We start from the raw sequence: 19,535 nt of genomic DNA on the forward strand, positions 1-19,535 counted from the left end.
ATGCAGGGATGGTTTAATATCTGGAAAACCATCAACGGATCCATTATATAAACAAACTGAAAGAACAAAACCACATGATCATTTCATTAGATGCTGAGAAAGCATTTGACAAAATTCAACACCCTTCATGATAAAAAGTCCTGGATAGGAATTCAAGGCCCATACCTAAACATAGTAAAAGCCATATACAGGAAACCAGTTGCTAACATTAAACTAAATGGAGAGAAACTTGAAGCAATCCCACTAAAATCAGGGACTAGACAAGGTTGCCCACTCTCTCCCTACTTATTCAATATAGTTCTTGAAGTTCTAGCCAGAGCAATCAGAGAACAAAAGGAGGTCAAGGGGATACAGATCGGAAAAGAAGAAGTCAAAATATCACTATTTGCAGATGACATAATAGTATATTTAAGTGATCCCAAAAGTTCCACCAGAGAACTACTAAAGCTGATAAACAACTTCAGCAAAGTGGCTGGGTATAAAATTAACTCAAATAAATCAGTTGTCTTCCTCTATACAAAAGAGAAACAAGCCGAGAAAGAAATTAGGGAAATGACACCCTTCATAATAGACCCAAATAATATAAAGTACCTCGGTGTGACTTTAACCAAGCAAGTAAAAGATCTGTACAATAAGAACTTCAAGACTCTGAAGAAATAAATTGAAGAAGACCTCAGAAGATGGAAAGATCTCTCATGCTCATGGATTGGCAGGATTAATATAGTAAAAATGGCCATTGTACCAAAAGCAATCTACAGATTCAATGCAATCCCCATCAAAATACCAATCCAATTCTTCAAAGAGTTAGACAGAACAATTTGCAAATTCATCTGGAATAACAAAAAACCCAGGATAGCTAAAACTATCCTCAACAATAATAGGACTTCCGGGGGAATCACTATCCCTGAACTCAAGCAGTATTACAGAGCAATAGTGATAAGAACTGCATGGTATTGGTACAGAGACAGACAGATAGACCAATGGAACAGAATTGAAGACCCAGAAATGAACCCACACACCTATGGTCACTTGATTTTTGACAAAGGAGCCAAATCCATCCAATGGAAAAAAGATAGCATTTTCAGCAAATGGTGCTGGTTCAACTGGAGGTCAACATGTAGAAGAATGCAGATCGATCCATGCTTATCACCCTGTACAAAGCTTAAGTCCAAGTGGATCAAGGACCTCCACATCAAACCAGATACACTCAAACTAATAGAAGAAAAACTAGGGAAGCATCTGGAACACATGGGCACTGGAAAAAATTTCCTGAACAAAACACCAATGGCTTATGCTCTAAGATCAAGAATTGACAAATGGGATCTCATAAAACTGCAAAGCTTCTGTAAGGCAAAGGACACTGTGGTTAGGACAAAACGGCAACCAACAGATTGGGAAAAGATCTTTACCAATCCTACAACAGATAGAGGCCTTATATCCAAAATATACAAAGAACTCAAGAAGTTAGACCACAGGGAGACAAATAACCCTATTAAAAATTGGGATTCAGAGCTAAACAAAGAATTCACAGCTGAGGAATGCCGAATGGCTGAGAAACACCTAAAGAAATGTTCAACATCTTCAGTCATCAGGGAAATGCAAATCAAAACAACCTTGAGATTCCACCTCACACCAATCAGAATGGCTAAGATAAAACACTCAGGAGACAGCATGCTGGCGAGGATGCGGAGAAAGAGGAACACTCCTCCATTGTTGGTGGGGTTGCAGACTGGTACAACCATTCTGGAAATCAGTCTGGAGGTTCCTCAGAAAAATTGGACATTGAACTGCCTGAGGATCCAGCTATACCTCTCTTGGGCATATACCCAAAAGATGCCCCAACATATAAAAAAGACACGTGCTCCACTATGTTCATCGTAGCCTTATTTATAATAGCCAGAAGCTGGAAAGAACCCAGATGCCCTTCAACAGAGGAATGGATACAGAAAATGTGGTACATCTACACAACGGAATATTACTCAGCTATCAAAAACAATGACTTTATGAAATTCGTAGGCAAATGGTTGGAACTGGAAAATATCATCCTGAGTGAGCTAACCCAATCACAGAAAAACACACAATGTATGCACTCATTGATAAGTGGCTATTAGCCCAAATGCTCGAATTACCCTAGATGCCTAGAACAAATGAAACTGAAGACGGATGATCAAAATGTGAATGCTTCACTCCTTCTTTAAAAGGGGAACAAGAATACTCTTGGCAGGGAATAGAGAGGCAAAGATTAAAACAGACACAGAAGGAACACCCATTCAGAGCCTGCCCCACATGGGGCCCATACATATACAGCCACCCAATTAGACAAGATGGATGAAGCAAAGAAGTGCAGGCCGACAGGAGCCGGATGTAGATCGCTCCTGAGAGACACAGTCAGAATACAGCAAATACAGAGGCGAATGCCAGCAGCAAACCACTGAACTGAGAATAGGACCCCTGTTGAAGGAATCAGAGAAAGAACTGGAAGAGCTTGAAGGGGCTCGAGACCCCATATATACAACAATGCCAAGCAACCAGAGCTTCCAGGGACTAAGCCACTACCTAAAGACTATACATGGACTGACCTTGGACTCTGACCTCATAGGTAGCAATGAATATCCTAGTTAAGAGCACCAGTGGAAGGGGAAGCCCTGGGTCCTGCTAAGACTGAACCCCCAGTGAACTAGATTGTTGGGGGGAGGGCGGCAATGCGGGGAGGATGGGGACGGAAACACCCATAAAGAAGGGGAGGGGGAGGGGTTAGGGGGATGTCTGCCCGGAAACCGGGAAAGGGAATAACACTCGAAATGTATATAAGAAATACTCAAGTTAATAAAAAACAAAACAAAACAAAAAAAAAATAAGTAACCAAGATGAATTGTTTTTAAATAGCTACTATGAAATAAACAAAAAGGTAACTCAGGATGGAAATTCCTGTCCTTAAGGCTTGTGAGGATAATATTTCAGAGGCAATGCTTGAAAGTCAGAAATGAGTTAGAACTGAGCAGAACAAAGAGACACTCAGTCTCGCCATGGCTGACAGAAAGTACAGTCTGTAAACATAGGAAGAGCTCGACCACCAAGGGGAGAGAGAACAAGAGCAAGTTTGAGGTGAGTCAGGAAGGTTCTTAATGTCTTGTCAAATCTTACAGACCATGGTGAAGAGTGAATGCAACTTAATAGCAGCAGAAAGTCTCAAGCCTTAAACACAGCACTGACTTGATATGGTATCTGACTTGATAACCCCAAAGCATGTAACATGAACGCTGGTCCCTCTACATGGGAAGAGCTCTGGAACAGGCTGAGACATGAGAATGTCTCCAGGACTTTAGCTAAGTATAGGCAATAAATCTTGTTGCCTACAGAGTCCTGAGGATTTACCATGCCATCGTTTCAAATAGCATGGATGAAAATAAATATAACTGTTCAAACTCACTTACAAAAAAGGACAGATGCCTTTCTTGTTGAAAGAAGAGAGAATCAGCTTTGGCTGAATTGTGCACACTGCACATTCCATACATGTGTTAATGTAAAACATGCATATTACTGTTAGAAGTTTATACATTCACAGAGAAAAACCACCAGACAACACGGAAGGTAAAGCACCCCTGAAAAGATTGAAAAGATTTACCCTCAGATATGCTGAGAAGAATGCTGAGCTGCCGAGACATATTTATTCCAGCATCCTATGAAATTCAGACGCACAGATTACTTTAAAAGCTGCTTCCTTGGGGATCTGCATCCGAAACAGTTTCAAAACAGCTAGCTAGGATGGTGGAGCCTTGCAGACTGCTCCAGGTAGGGCTCAGTTAAGTCCTACATCTTCACATCACACAGAGACTAAACAACAAATATTACAGCTACCTTGCTTAAGACTAGCCAATATCCCAATTTCCTTAGATCTCCAAAAGAGACACTGTCCCCAGACAGCAGGGCACAATTTTAAGAGAATGAAGGCCTCATTCCCAAGAGGTAGGGTGTGTACATTTTGTTCAGTTGATGGATGATGAATCGTGGATGTTTGTCATTGTTATAGGGGACTGGATGCAAATTATTAATGATCTTGGTAAAAAGGGAAACAAACTAGAGGAAGTTAGATTCAGAAATTCCTTTCTCTATTTCCTCTATCCTTTTTTCACTTCTGTTTAGAGTTAAGGGAAAAGGGGGATAAGGGATGAAAAGAAAAATGGGGATACGGGATAAAAAGAAAATGGGATATAGGATATATAGGATATAGGATTGATAAAATAAAGGGTTTATTATTGAACCTACTGTTAGATCAATGAGCAATAACAAGTCCAATATTTTATATTTGATATGGACTTTGTATATTGATACAGGTTTACAACTGTATTTTGTTACAACATACTGCATATATGTTTCAACTTTGTTTCAATATTGTACCTAATTTCTAGTCCTTTTGCAAGCTCATATTACAAACTATTTAGGATAATTAAGAAATGCCATTTAATAGTCAACCAAATTTATGGTCATGTTAGATATTAGTTTAATTACAAAAATATGTTTCCTAGGTTAAATGGATAACAAATAGTTAGAAACAAGCAATTCAGATATAGTGTACGTAGACAGATGGTCTTTGAAACCTCAGATATCTACAGTATATGGCCTTTAAAGATGTTTTATTAATAAAAGGCTTTTCATGACAGTGAGACATGTCAGAAACTGACAGCACCCCAATTCCACTTCAAAGTTGATGATGAGCACTGAAGAACCTCCAAATGGAGTTTGTTTCAAATATGGCTGGGACTGGGCAAGAAAGTGCTCTAGCTCCAATGATGACAATGTGCTGGCCAAACTGGACACACAGCACACAGGGAAGGTGACTGCTGAGCTTTGCCAAGACAAGGTAAGGCAAAGCAGTCCTTCATAATCTCTGCCCACAGAAAGTCTGTCAGACACACTGGGTCAGAAGGCGAGAGATGATGATGCTCCAGTACTGCAGAGGAACCTTGGGTAACTGTCCGGGCAGCCGTGTCTGTCACTTCCATAGTCTAGAAGCCGCTTGCCCTGTACTCCCTTCATGTTCAGGTAATGTTCATTCCTTCTCAGCTCCCTGATGAAGTTGAGTCTCACAATTGAGCATAAGTTGTTTAGTAATTTAAAAACATGCTTTAAAGTCTGAAAGGATATTTGTAGACTGTTAATGTATATTATGATAAAAAATGATTCATGTACAAAACTTTAAACTCACCAAGACAGGATAGATAGTACTTTATCTAAGGTTACCAAACACAAATGGACTGGAAACTGTGAATGTAATTAACCTGGTAAGTTTTCATAACTGTTATTGCTGTTTAGTTTATTATTGCAAGAAAAATAAACTTTTATTGGAATAAAAGGGGGAGGTGTTGGGGGATGGTTTTGTGCACTGTGTATTCAGATGCTGATCACTGTGCTCAAAGATCTGGTTGCAGTCTGTGTGTTGGCATTATCAAGCATCTACTGTCTCAGTGTTAGGTAAAAACTGTTTTCTATCACCTCTGGTTGATTAATAAAGAGCTGATCAGCCTACAGCTGGGCAGAAGAGAAGGCAGGACTTCTGTGTATAGAGAAAGAAAAGAAGGGGTTCAGGTGAGAGAAGAGATTTGCTTTGGAAGATCTGCAATGAGCAGATCACCAGGAGTGTTAAGATGAGGACACTGATGGAGCACAAGCAGCCAGGGCAGGACTAAGACGGCAAGTGATGGGCACAGTGCTGGGAAGCAGACCGCCATAGCGGGTTAGAATATGTGATGGGCACAGTGCTGGGAAGCAGACAGCCATAGAGGGTTAGAATATGTGAGTGTCTTCCTAGCTACAGTGTTTAACTTGCTCATTAAAAACAACGTCTCAGTGTCATTTATTTGGGAGATAAAAGGGGCAATAGAAAAGCCCCTCTGAATTGCTTTATAGATATCTAACATTAAAAATGGTTCTGGTTTGAATGGCAGTAAAGGGTTTCAAAAAGAAACAGACTGAGAAAGACTTGCTAAAAACAAACTGGCTGACATGGTTAATGGGTTGACTAAATACGTAAGTGACCAAGAAAAAGATAAATGATATTTAAGGCCAGAGATAATTTGTAGAAAACTGGCTGGTTAGAAAGGTTCAAGATATAACCTTGACAAAATAACATTTATCTACTGAGAACTCCTGTTCTTGCTGTGTTGAACCAGCTTTATGGTAAAGTGATGTTATATCTATTCCAGCAAATCTGAAACATTTTTTAAAGACTTATTTACTTATTATATGTAAGTACCCTGTAGATGCCTTTAGACACACCAGAGGAGGGCATCAGACATTATTACAGATGGTTGTAAGTCACCATGTGGTTGCTGGGATTTGAACTCAGGACCTCTGGAAGAGCAGTCAGTGCTCTTAACCAATGAGCCATCTCTCCAGCCTCAAAGCTGAAACATTTTAAAAATATAAAATGGATTGAGAGGACATGTGATATTCATAAAATCCAGCTGTAAATAATTACATGTGAGGAGCAAGATGATACGATCCTAAACTAGTAGAAAAACCAGTAGGTAGGAACAGCAAGCTTGTATGCTGAAACAATACTTAGATGACTTTTTTTTTTTTTTACTGAATAGATTAATAGTTTATTACTATAGAAAGGAAGATGGGCAAGTGAACAAATGATAAAGTCTATTTTTCAGTAATCTATGCCATTGTGTCAAGCAGTCTAATATGTATGTGACTGGATACTCAGGAAGGACAGAAGAGACAAATAACAGCTGAAGGTTTCCAGATTGATGAGAACTGTAACACCAAAAGACTCTACGTAGGACACTCCCACTGCACATACATCACACACCCACCTACTCTAGTCTAAATCATCTCATAGTCGGATACTAACAGGAGCACTAACCACAAGGAAATGAAGAGTATCCCTGCCAAACTTGTCAGAAAGAAGTGCAACCCACTCTCTTAAAAATGAGAGTGAAATAAAAAGGTTTCATACATACAAAGCAGAAAAATTTATCACCAGCCTGATAGGAAATATTAATGTAGATTCTCACGGTGGGAAAAAAAGCAGCATGATAGTAGTTCAGAGACAGGCAGGAAGACGGAGGGTCTCAGTTACACAGTTACTAGAAAGAAGTGCATGTAGAAGTTACTAGAGAGAGGATGAAATGTTAAAAATCCTGAACCCAAAATAAAGGAGAAATAGTGAAAAGTTTGTTGTTTTGAAAAAAAGAAGTGATCAAGTAGAGAAACAAATAGCAAAACAGTAGGTACAGATCCAATCACACTGATGACCTCATACTGGTGCTTATGTTAAAAGAGAATTTCATACTGGTTACAAAGTAAGCCCCAGCAGTGGAGTTGACTCCCTTTGGTCAAGTTGGTCAAGTGCTTGCTGTTCAAATGGGAAGAATCTGAGTTTGGATTTCCAGACTCATGTTAAGCCAATATGGCCGTACACATTTGCAGCTCCCTGTGGGATGGGATAGGAGGCTTCATGGAAGCCTTCAGGCCAGCCATCCTGCCTGGCCACTGCAGTGGCCAAGAAGAAGACACCTTGTCTCAAGGAGGAAGATGACAACCAATACCTGTGGATGACCTTTGGCCTCCACTTGTGTAATTCACACACACAAGCATACATGGACACACATATATGCCCAAAGATTTTTTTAAAAAGCAAAACTGAACTCATGCTAATCATGAGAAATCTACTTTAAATATAAAATGAAAGTAGTAAAGGATGTAAAACATTTATATACAATATAGAGGTTAAACATAAGAAAGTTGGGATGACTGTATTAGAACCAGAAATGCCCACTTCAGATCAGATGATGTCTAGAGATAACAAGATTCACTTCATACTAATAAAGGAGTGGGTTCAAGAAGCCATAAGAATTCTTAATTTAAGTGCAACTGAATGACAATTTCACCATTCTTTCTCAGTACTTAGTAAACAAGTACAAAGAAAACTGGCAAAGCTTTGAAGTCTTACACAGCACTATCAAAGAACATGTCATAACAGTACTATATCAAGTCATCCAGAAGACAAAACAATACTACACATTTATTCACTCAATAGAAGAACTCTACAGTACATAGAATAAAAACTGGCACAACTGAGAGAAGAAAAAGTACAAGTATAGATAAAAATGTCAACCTTCCCTTAGCAACTGACAGCTCAAGTATACAAAAAAATCAGGAAAGATATAGGAGTCTTGAACAAAACCATCAACTTACCTGACTTAAGTGACATTTAGAGGACACTTCAAGTGACAGTTTAAGAATACACTTAGAGAGGAGGGAGAGAAGGAGAGGGGAGAGGAGGGAGGAGAGAAGGATGGAGGGAGGGAGGGAGGAGGAGGGAGGGAGGAGTGGGGAGGGAGGGAGGGAGGGAGGGAGGGAGGGAGAGAGAGAGGAGGGAGGGGGGGGGGGAGAGGGAGGGAGGGAGGAGGGAGGGAGGGAGGGAGGGGGGAGAGAGGGAGGAGGGAGGGGAGAGGGAGGAGGGAGGGAGGAGGAGAGAGGGAGGGATATGGAGATGTAGCACAGGAGCTGCTGCAGTCATTAATCAGATCAGAGAAAACTTGGAAAGCATGGTGTCATGTAAAGTGCAGAAATAACCTCTGAAAGAAGCAGTGTGACGGAGAGAAGGGTTCAGGGCAGCCCTGTCCTACCAAGTGCTGATCTTGACATGGGCAGTGTTAGGGAAGAATGTCTGAAAGCTTCATAGAATGCTCCTGGAAGTGAGTGCATGTGTAGACTGCAGCATATTTAAGACATGAGAAACAGACACAGGCAGTAAGTGAATAGGGACAAGTGGTCAATCCAGGCTTGCTTCTTACCATGACATTTCCTAGAACATGACAGAAATGAGCCACCATAGAGTAAGATGACTTAAACTGGAGCAGAAAAGCAATAGAGCAGAGCCTTGAGAAGGGGACAGGGGGAGAGTCTGAGCTCTTAAGAAAACTGCTTGAAAAAACAGAAGGAACTTACCACACACAAAACAACAACAATAAAACAATGAAAACCCATCAAACCTGATTTAGCAGCAAAAAATCTTTGTAAGAAGTTAAATTATACCATTTTAGTTCAATGGGCTACATATAAATTTAACTTCTTGGCTCAGTTATGAAGTTTTGTCTGCCACTACAAATTTGACTGTTTACTACACTGGCCCAGTGATGACTTTTATGATATCAGAACCAGCAAGAAAACCTTCATTCTTGTCTTAAATGGCCATGGATTACTATGCTTTTTTGTTTTTTTTTTCCTCTTGCCTCTTCACGTAGAAATCTACATGATCTACATTATGGGCAAAACCTTTTGTGTATACTTCTAGAGTGACTACTTCAATAGGAGTCTTAAAACTCAACTAAGGTTTTAAGAGGAAATCAATACTCAAAAGCATTACACAATGTGAATTTTAACCTAGTAGATAGGAGTACATTCAAAAGCTTGGGCTAAGGACAGCTATACAGGGAACATGGGGAGCTAGGGAAATGGTCCAGCTGGTAAAGTGCTTGTCAGCAAGCATGAGGTCTTGAGTTCCATCCCCAGCACTACTCATGTAAAAAGTGGGATGGGAATGGGACTTGGAATTCCAGTGTTGGAGAGGCAGAGAGAGTGCTGGGGAGGCCTAAAGAGCAATGGCAGAGCTTGACCACCAGCCTCCACATGCACAATGCACATACGAAGAAAGTACATAAATAATCTGATAGTGCCTGTCTGCCTTTGTATTTAATGCTCAAGACGGTAAATCTGTTTTGGTAATTTATATCTTCTAATGTCTGCTATTTAGAGTAAGCAATAAAATTTAACATTTCTAAGTTTAAGAGGCATATAACTAAATACCTCAATAAAAGCACATTCAACTGGAAAATTAAATACAAAATGATATATTTTGAAACACAGTTAAATATTAAAGAATTCTAGCAATTCAATTATAATATAGGACAAATAGATAAAAATATTGAATCTCACAGATATAATACAAATTTAAACAAATTAATACTATTAATTTCTCATTGAAGAGATAATTTTAAGTAAATTATGATAGTAATGCTATATAGCATACAGAAGAATCAATATTCTTCACTCTTCATTGAGGCATTGATAGCACAAAAACTATTTTTGTGTTTGTATATGTTTATATTTGTGAGATTGAATATTTTTATCTATTTCCTCCTATGTATAACTGAATTACCAGAGTGCTTTAATCTTTAAGTGTGTTTCAAACTACATCATTTTGTCTTTCACACCTAATTCATGTGCATGTGGACCTGAGTGTGTAGACCAGAGGTCTACACTAGGTTTCTTTCTCAACTTCTCCCTACTGTGTTTTCTGAGGTGTGGTCTCTCACTGACCTGGAACTCGCCAGTCTGACGGGATTGTCTGGACAGCGAGCTCCAGGACCGCCTGCTCTGCCTTCACAGCACTGGCACTTCAGGTGGGTGCCCTGCCTGGTTTGCATGGGTGCTGGGGGTTCAAACTCAGGTTTAAGCTTACACATGAAGCACTTAATTGAGTGAACAATTTCCATAGCCCCAAAACTATTTCTTAAAGAGAATAACATGAATTATGAATTTTAAGTATCACTTTTAGAGATTTATTTTATAAAAATAATTATAGAAATAAACAAAGACAAAGGCTCAATGATAGAAATGTATTACTAAAAAATGCGATACAAAGAGAGTTTAACAAAAATCCCAACACCAGAGTTTTCCCAGAGACTGACTCCTCAAAGACTACAGACTGTATAGTCCGTGGTTGCTCCTGAGGTGGAAGGTCCCTATTGCTAAAGACCCCATGCACTTCAGATGCAGTGCCCAAAGGCCTCTGATCTGGAACTGACCTGAAGTCCTACTCTCTGATGACTAGCTTTCATGGTACCAGAAGGTACCATGCATGCTTCCAAGTAAAACAAAACAAAACAAAACAAAATGAAACAATAGTGATGGCCAGCTATGCTGTCTATGAGCTGTGCTGACCAATATGGCACTTAACCTTAAGGGTGCAGTGGCACACAAACCTTGGCAGTAACCAGCAGCCTCCTAGTTGGACTTAAGACCTACTCGGCGAGAGAAATCATACTGGTAATGGAGAACTGTCCAACTACCCATGGCTAGTGAAGTCATGAATCTTGGACAAGAACCTGTAATTTCCACTTTACTGAACCGGGGTAACTCCTATCTGTATTCTAAATATTTGACCTTATTCTCCCAAAGTATAAATGTAGTCCTCACCTTTCATCAAGGAAGCTTCTCTCTGTAACAGACAGAGAACAACACAGAAAACTACAACTGAAATGCGGAGCTGGGGAGCCATGTCCCAGTGGATCCATCTAACCACCCCTATAGCTAATGCTCACAGAACACTGGGACGAGGGGACAGAAAAAGTGTAAGGGCCAGAGGAGCTGGGAGTTTGCTGTAAGACAGTATTGTTTACTATTAATGTCAGAAGCTACAACTGTAAAGTGTTACCAACATGGCTAGCTAAACGTGAGCTAACAAAGCGAACAACAATTGATATGCAAAGTAGATGGGGGGAGGCCACAGGCCTTAGCCTTACATACGGAGCTATAGGCAATAAAGAGACACTGAGAGTAATACTGGTCTTCAATAGGGAAGAGCACAACAGTTGGTGATTCAATACTAAATGATCAGCCCTAAAACATATACAGTAACATACAGACCAAGCAGGTTATATTAAGGAATATATGCTCATAAACATATATGCATGTAATAATGAAAAAAAGAAGCCATGAATTTGAAAGAGAGCAAGGAGGGGTATATGGGAGGGTTTGGAGGGAGGAAGGGGAAGGGAAAAATAATGTAATTATAATCTCAACAATAAAGGAAGTAATAATAATGATATAGCAACTTAATAGAGTATTTGGTCATTCAAGATAATGAGAAGATATTTAATGGCTGTTATTTTTTAGTAATATCAAACCAATATTTATAACACATAAACAGTATATATAGCATTATTTGATAGGTATAGAGATACAAAAATTACACATGAGTAATGTAGAGTAAATGGATTTACTAAGGCAGGCGAGAGCTTTGTAGGGAAATAGGAAGGGAAGCTAAGAGCGTACAGATGGAGGCTGTCTCCAATCTGTAATACACAGTCCTCCTTGTAGAACAAAGATGCCTGGGCCACAGGGGTGTGCAGGAATCCAAGGAACTATCAGGAAAGTTTACACCTCTCCCCTGCCCTTCAACAAACACAGGAACGCCAAGGTTGCAGAAAGCAGCCATGTTCTTTCACCTGACATATTTTCAGTGTTGATGTGGGACCTGGATGTGGTAGCACTGAGTGGGTTGTTCAGAAAACAGTTCCTGACCAGCAACTCCGAGTACCTGGGATAAACTCTCTGTTAATGCCCAAATAGGACATTCACTGGGAGAACAGCCATAGCTCCATAGCTACTTGTTAGTAACACTAAAAAGAATCCTAGCCAACAAAATAGGGGATTCTTCTTGCTTTTGTTTGTGTTTGTACTTGTTTGGGTTTTGACTCAGTTAAAACCCAACCCTGGCACCAAGCAGTGCTCAGAGGAGAGAAGACAGCATATCTGTCTGAGACACACTTGCCTTTGGGTTGTTTGCATCAAACAGACCAGTGGAAAGTCCAATCAGTAGGGAATTCTTGCTTTTAGCTTTCGGTGGAGAATCAGAGTGAGATCGAATTGGAATTGCTTCTTCTGGGGAACGGTGAGCTGACTGAACTAAGTTCAAGTCCTTGGAGTGAACCACTTTCTGGAAAAACAATTCTGGCTGTACTGACTTCTCTTCATCACAGCCAGACTGCGGAGAATCGTCTCCTGCAGGTTCTGTGGAATACAAAAGAGATTACATAATAGCACCGAAAATTCTAAATATCGACGAGTGTTATATACTATTTAACATTAAACAGAACTGTTTAAGGGACTGGAGAGAGAGGTGTCTTAGTGGTTACAAGCACTTGCTGTTCTTGCAGGGGACTTGGCTCTCAGGACCTACATAGCAGCTCAAAACATGTGTGACTCTAGTTCTATGAGATCAGACATGCTCTTCTGGCCTTCATGGGTACCAAAACTACATGTGGAATACATAATTGTATACATGAAGGCAAACTTCTCAGGCACATAAAATAATTTTTAATTAAAAAATGAATTCCATCCCAAAACAACCTCATACCAGGGAAACAAAATCCAGTAAATATGGAAATATACCGAATATTACCTTATAAATAATCTCTAAGAAAAGGTAGTATTTTATTTTCAGGATTCAAAAGATGCTTTCATTGTATTGGAAGTTTTAAAATATAGAAATTCAAAGAAATACTAAAAATTCAGTTCAGACAATCATTTTCCGTTTGTTTTCTTTATGCAGAGTAGAAACTGATTTATATTGCCTTATATTTTAACCAGTAGTATTCTAAAAAGAAACCAATTTATTCCCTGCCCTTCGTACATTAGTTTTATCTTAGCAGTGATCCTTTTCACTTTGAGCAATATAACTTACCAGAAAGCTACCTGCTTATCTTGCCACAGTCCTGGGCTGGCTAGAGCAGATTTGTGTTCTCTAGGCCTATTTTACTTAAAAAAAAAATTATGATGACTTTACCTATATGATCCTTACAGGACTGGTCCACAGTCCCTGGAATTCGCTCTTCACAAACGTCATTCTGCCGCACAGCAATGCTATCCTCCAACCTTCCATAGACAAGGAGACCAAACAAGATAAACAAATACCACACAGTTTATTAGAAATAAAAGTTCCCTCATAAAGAAAATGAAACCCACATTTACTAGTATCCTTTGCTTCCTTGTCCAAGTATTTTCTCATTTTTATATAATACTTTCTCTTGTAAGCACAATATACTTTCTTTGAGCAAAATGAAACTCACCAATTATTAATCACTAGTCACTAATCATTTATTCATTCTGAAAGCCAATATTGGTAGAATCTTCATTTAAAGAATGACTGAATTACAAATGCAATTCACCTAAAATTACACCTCTATGTTTCAAAAGCAAACATACCTATTTTTGCAAAAATACTTTATGTAAATTATTACTTGCTGAAACATCACAATATTCAGCATCAGCAAATATTCATGAAGTAGAATTATTGAGTTGTCTTACATCCATATGTGTGTGTGTGTGTGTGTGTGTGTGTGTATGTGTGTGTATAAAACCTTCATACAATAATGTGAGAAAACTTCCCAGACTATGAACTTTTTACAAAAGTGTTTATTTTATATGCATGTGTGTATGAGTCTGTACATACATGAGTGTGTGTGTGTGTATCACAAGTGCACAAGAGTCCTCAAAGATAGAAGGTATCGATTATGCTAAAACTAGAGTTACAGGGGCCTATGAACTGCCATATATGTGCTGGGAACTAACCCAGGTCTTCTCTTAACCACTGCGCTATTTCCCTGGTCCCTAGACTACTGACTTTTATAAAAACAAGCAAGGTGAGGGTGCAGAGATGGCTCAGCAGTTAAGAGAACTTGCTCCTCTTTCATGAGGACTAAGGTTTAGATCCTATGGGTAAGGTTATGAACACATATGTGCCTCCTTGCCTCCACAATATCTGTGCACACACATGTGAGCATACACTTGCACAGACACACAAATAAAATTTTTAAAAATTGAAAAGGTAGAAAATGTTGAATATATTATACTAGCAATTATATTTAGAATGGACTGAAAATTATGTATTTTATTTATACATACAAAAACTTATCTGCAGAGAAATTGGATGAAAGGAAATATAGGCTGGTAAGTTATTTCCTGTTTTTGTCATATACTTTGTGATTTCTTACTCATGTGAATATTATGAAATTAGGTTACTTTAGATGGTATTAATATATGAAGTTATTAAACTCGAATATTAGTTCATGCAGCACTGCTTATTGAAGAGCTTACTAAAGGGACCGAGGCTTGAAAAGTAAAGAAAAGGACAACTCACCCAGTTGCCTTAGCTCTGGTCCACACCTCATTAACAACAGGCGGCAAACTCCCATCTGAGGGTATGGCACTTGGCTCTTGTAGAACTTCTGTTTCCAAATCATCAGGTTCTTCACAGCAAAATCAGATGTTAAAGAAAAGTTTGCTTGAAATGGACTGAATAAACTTTCTGTAAGTTTTCACTATACTTAGCTTAACTAATGTTAATTAGATACAAATGAATCAGTTTCAAGATTTTTGTGACAGTCCTGTAGCATTGTCACTTTTGAAATGAAAAGACTAGCCCTTTCATCCTCTTGGTTTACCACAAATACTTGATCACTGTGTACAATACTACTCATTATTACATAACATATATGCCTTACCAAAATTATAGTAATATGTAAATTAGCTTAAAGGCATCAAAACTAAAGAATAAAGATACCTGTGTTACAGTATGGAAAAATAAACTGTGATATTAATGAGTAGCAAGGAAACTGTAGTCTTTATAATCTATTTTCCAAGAAACACACACACACACACAAATATATTACCTGGATTTTTACAATGGCCTAGAAAAGAAGTGGAGTATACTAAATCTATTTTCATTTATATCCTCAAATAATTAATAGCTAGGGAACTATCACTGTTTTTCTGGCAGCCTTTAAAAAAGATCGTATGTATGTATGTATGTATGTATGTATGTATGTATGTATGTATATATGATGTATGTATAGTACATGTATGTATGCAAGGTTGTGTGAATATGTACAGAGGCTAGAAGAGAGCTAGATCCCACAGAGCTGAAGTTATTGGTGTTTGCAGGATGCCAGGCATGTCGTGTAGGTGCCAGGATCCAAACTCTGGTCCTCATAATTAGTGCTTTAACTCCAAGCCTTTGCTATAGCACCACTGATACTTCTCATTTTCCTGTCTGAGATCTTATCTTACTTAATTCAGTATCATGCTTACTTTTCATAGACCCGAGACATACTTTTCTTGTTTATATTTAAATTTCTAATGACTTGACCATAATCCATTGTGAAAGACAAGAGACGTACAAATTCCAATAATCTTTATCTGTTGCTCACATGAATGTTTTTGGTCATTCATACACAAGTAAGCACTGAGGGGAAAGAAACTATTTTGTTTTGTTTTTTAGTATGTAATTCTGTTCTTGTCAAACAGAAAAAGAGGTAGTGGCAAATGGTTTGGTTGTTTCTAGAAAGGAGCCTACACAAGTTTTCCTTCAGGGATGAATTTTATCAAGAGAAAAGGCCTCAAGAAAATGGGGAACATGATTAGGCTTTGCCACAGGGAAGCTTTACAAAGGACAGTCCCCCTTTTCTAGCAGACAGTGTGAAGGCGAAGATCTCATGGAGCACAGCTCTTCCTGTAGAACCAAGGACACAGTTTTATTAAGAGGTACAGCCTGAAGTAAGAGACAGACAGCTGTCGTAGACAGGATGACAGATGGGGCAACTCTAGAAAAGTCCCTGAGCAGAGGGAGGCATCTGACTTATCCTTCCCGAGTGATAAGAAGCTGCCCATCACATGACTTAGGTCAGCACAGCCCGCGGACAGCACTGAGGAGCCTCTTGCAGTGCAGCTCTATGAATTAGGGGTGGTAAAAGCACAGCACAGACGGCTCCAGACAAAGAACTGCAGGGAGCAAAGCCTGATCTCGTCAGGCTGTGGGGCTGGACTGTGGGGTTATCAGCTTCCTAAAGACGCAGGTCCACAATCTAACAGTTCCCCAATGATCTATAGCTATGTTAAAACCAACATACTTTATTCTATAAACTCAATTTGTGCCCATACTTTTCACAATGCTTAAAATATGTACTCTACAGCTCTTAGCGGGAAATGTTAGGCTTGCCGCCCCAACCTAGGCTACGCAGTCTTCATTACATGCATACTTATCCTACTAATTGATTTTATTTCTTCTTAAAATTTTTACTCTTAATGTTTAAAAAGGGTGCAATATGCTGTCTTGTTTAAGCTATAATAAAATATCAGAATGGGTGGTTTAAATAGAAATTAATTTGCTTAGCTCCACAGGTCAGAGAATCTAGTAGCAGGATACCAGCACAGTAAGTCCTGGAGAAAGAGGTTTTCTTCTGGGTACCCGGGCAGTCTTTTCTTCCTGTATTTCTAGTATGGCATAAAGGCTGGCTGTCTGGCCTCTTCTTAGAAGGGTACTAATGCCATTCAGAAGGCTTCACCGTAATTCACAACCTAACTGCCTCCAAATACACAGGGATTTAATTTCAATGTGTACATCTTTTGAGGCGCAAAGCCATTATTCTTTAACAGCCACTAATAACCATGCTTCCAGTTCTTACGCTGTGGTGAACTAAAGATGGTTGCATGGAACAGTCTCTGGGAGTCTCGTTTTGCAGAAAGCACTGTTCTACCTTCACAAGTGAAACACAATGGAGGTGATGCCACTACAATTCATGACTGGAGGGGTAAGAAAACTGGCAGCTTCTAGTTGGTATCTGGAGGTCAGGGGCATCAGAAGAGAAGTTCATCTAGCTCAGAAGAACCCCATGGCAATTTTCTGAGACTAAAGGATAAATTTGTGTGTAGAAGAAATGAAATAATTTTTAATTACTGAGCAGACTGGTAGATTACACATGGCTGCAAAGTCTTCCTTTTGAAAGGCACGCCTGGTTCCCTACAGTAGGTTGGCTTTGTGGGTCTGTGACAGCTGTGATCCGCAGAAATGCTAACGGTCCCAGTTCAATTCCCTGGCTAACTTTAAAGAACATAAGCAACAAACAAACAAACAAACAAACAAACAAACAAACTCTAGCACCCAAGATGGCTGTAGGTTTATTAGAACTTTTCTCTTTCAGAGGGGACTTCTGTGTCCCCTACCACAGGATCTCTGAGTCATCACAGAGTAAAGCACAGAAGATGGGAAAAATAGGGCCTGAAAATGGCTCAGCAATTAAGAGCACTGGTTGTTTTCCAGACCAGGCTCAATTCCCTGTATCCACACGGCTCTCAAAAGGGGAGGGAAAGAGGCCTATGGTACTAAGCCTGTGAGGTGTACCTTTTAAGAAGACAGAACAGTCTTAGTGATCTCTTAGGCAAAGAGACAATGTATTAGGAAAATTATAAGCCAAGACTTGACTCAGTCCCTGATTCATAAAATAATGAAACAGAAGGGCCTGTTCCCAGTGTGCATGGCCATACATGCCTGAAGGTTTTGAACACCAGCAGTGACACCAGGAGTCTGCATTCTGGGAGACTAGCCTGGCCCATGTAAAGAAAACCTTGAAAATACTTGCTCTTGAAAACCAAAAGCAGGAAGAAAAAAACCCTACAGTTGCTAAAAGTATAAAAAGAGTGAGTCTAATTCAAGATAATTACTCAAACACATACACAAATCTTGATAAAAAATTTTAGTATCAAATGCAACTTTGCTAATTAAAATCATTATAGCATACCTTCCACATTTCCTTCGGACATTGCTGGAGACACCTTAGCAAACTTTGGACTGTTTGTTTCAGTATCAACAGTGGCTGATGGGTTTACTTCTTTTGAAATACACTGCAGATTCTCTTCTCCAGTGAGTAGGGGTTTGTAGTTCTCCTCTTCAACACAAACCTCTGCAGAAGCAAAAGAATGAAGTCTACGCTCTCAGAAGGGCAATGCTATTTACAGCCACAAACAACAAATAAACAAAAATCTCAACTCAGATTGTTGCAACAAATAGTTACTGGTGAAGCTCTCTTATACACTAGTAACTAAAGTGAGTTAGATAATGTGGCAGTCAAACTGGATTCCATTATGACCTCTAGGCTAGTTAACACAGTTTGCATGTTCTTTTTCTTTTCTTTTCTTTTTCTTTTTTTTTTTTTTTTGTTCTTTTTTTTTTGGGGTAAAATATACCTGTATTAGAATTGGACTTTAAAAATTATTAACCACCTGCTTTTTTTTTTTCATAATAGCAACTGACACTTCTAGTTTGTGATAAATTTTGCACACTTTGGCTGTTTCCAGTAAAGAACTGGTTTGTTATATAACACCTGCCTAGGGCTATCCACTGTCGTCATTCCTGTTTGACTGTTGAACACTTTAGCAGCCACTGTACCAGCTCCCTAAAAGCAATTCTGCCACAGGTAGATGGTACACACAATAAGTAATCCTGCCAATATGCAGACCTCTCAGCTCAGTGAACCATTCTTAACCTCACTGTCTTAGTTTTAATAAGTCATGCCTTAGAGACCTTATAAATTCTGGCCTCTCAAAAGTCCCAACATTCAGACTCCTCATTGCTAACCTTCAGTGCTGTTTCTTACCCATCTCCTTCTACTATAGCATTTTTCAACAAGGTCTCACCATGTGGCCTTTGCTGGTCTGGAATTCCCTATGCAGACCAGGTTGACCTTGAACTCACTGCTCCACTTGCCTCTGCTTCCCAAGTGCTGGGATTAAATGTATGGACCAACATGCCTATTTTAATTTTGTAAAAATTAGATTTTCCATAAATGTGAAGGAAAAAGAGGAAGGGGTTATATTGATACTGTTTGGAGGAAGAAAAGGGAATGGAGAAATATTATAATTAAAATCTTAAAAATTTTATTTTGCAAGTATATATAATGACCTAT

The 19,535-nt window shown here is 39.1% G+C and overlaps 1 protein-coding gene across 1 annotated transcript in view; it reads right to left on the reverse strand.

The window, feature by feature from the left end:
• Positions 1 to 19,535, reverse strand: part of Nek1 (NIMA related kinase 1) — a 126,296-nt gene that overhangs the window by 19,195 nt on the left and 87,566 nt on the right. Inside the window, exons 26-29 of the mRNA XM_032918458.1 lie at positions 18,372 to 18,533; positions 14,936 to 15,044; positions 13,583 to 13,671; positions 12,569 to 12,807 (exon numbers count right to left, since the gene is read on the reverse strand). Coding sequence (XP_032774349.1) covers positions 12,569 to 12,807; positions 13,583 to 13,671; positions 14,936 to 15,044; positions 18,372 to 18,533 — 599 coding nt within the window. The remainder of the gene's footprint in view (positions 1 to 12,568; positions 12,808 to 13,582; positions 13,672 to 14,935; positions 15,045 to 18,371; positions 18,534 to 19,535) is intronic.

This window comes from Rattus rattus, chromosome 13, assembly GCF_011064425.1.
Source record: "Rattus rattus isolate New Zealand chromosome 13, Rrattus_CSIRO_v1, whole genome shotgun sequence".
NCBI lineage: Eukaryota > Metazoa > Chordata > Mammalia > Rodentia > Muridae > Rattus > Rattus rattus.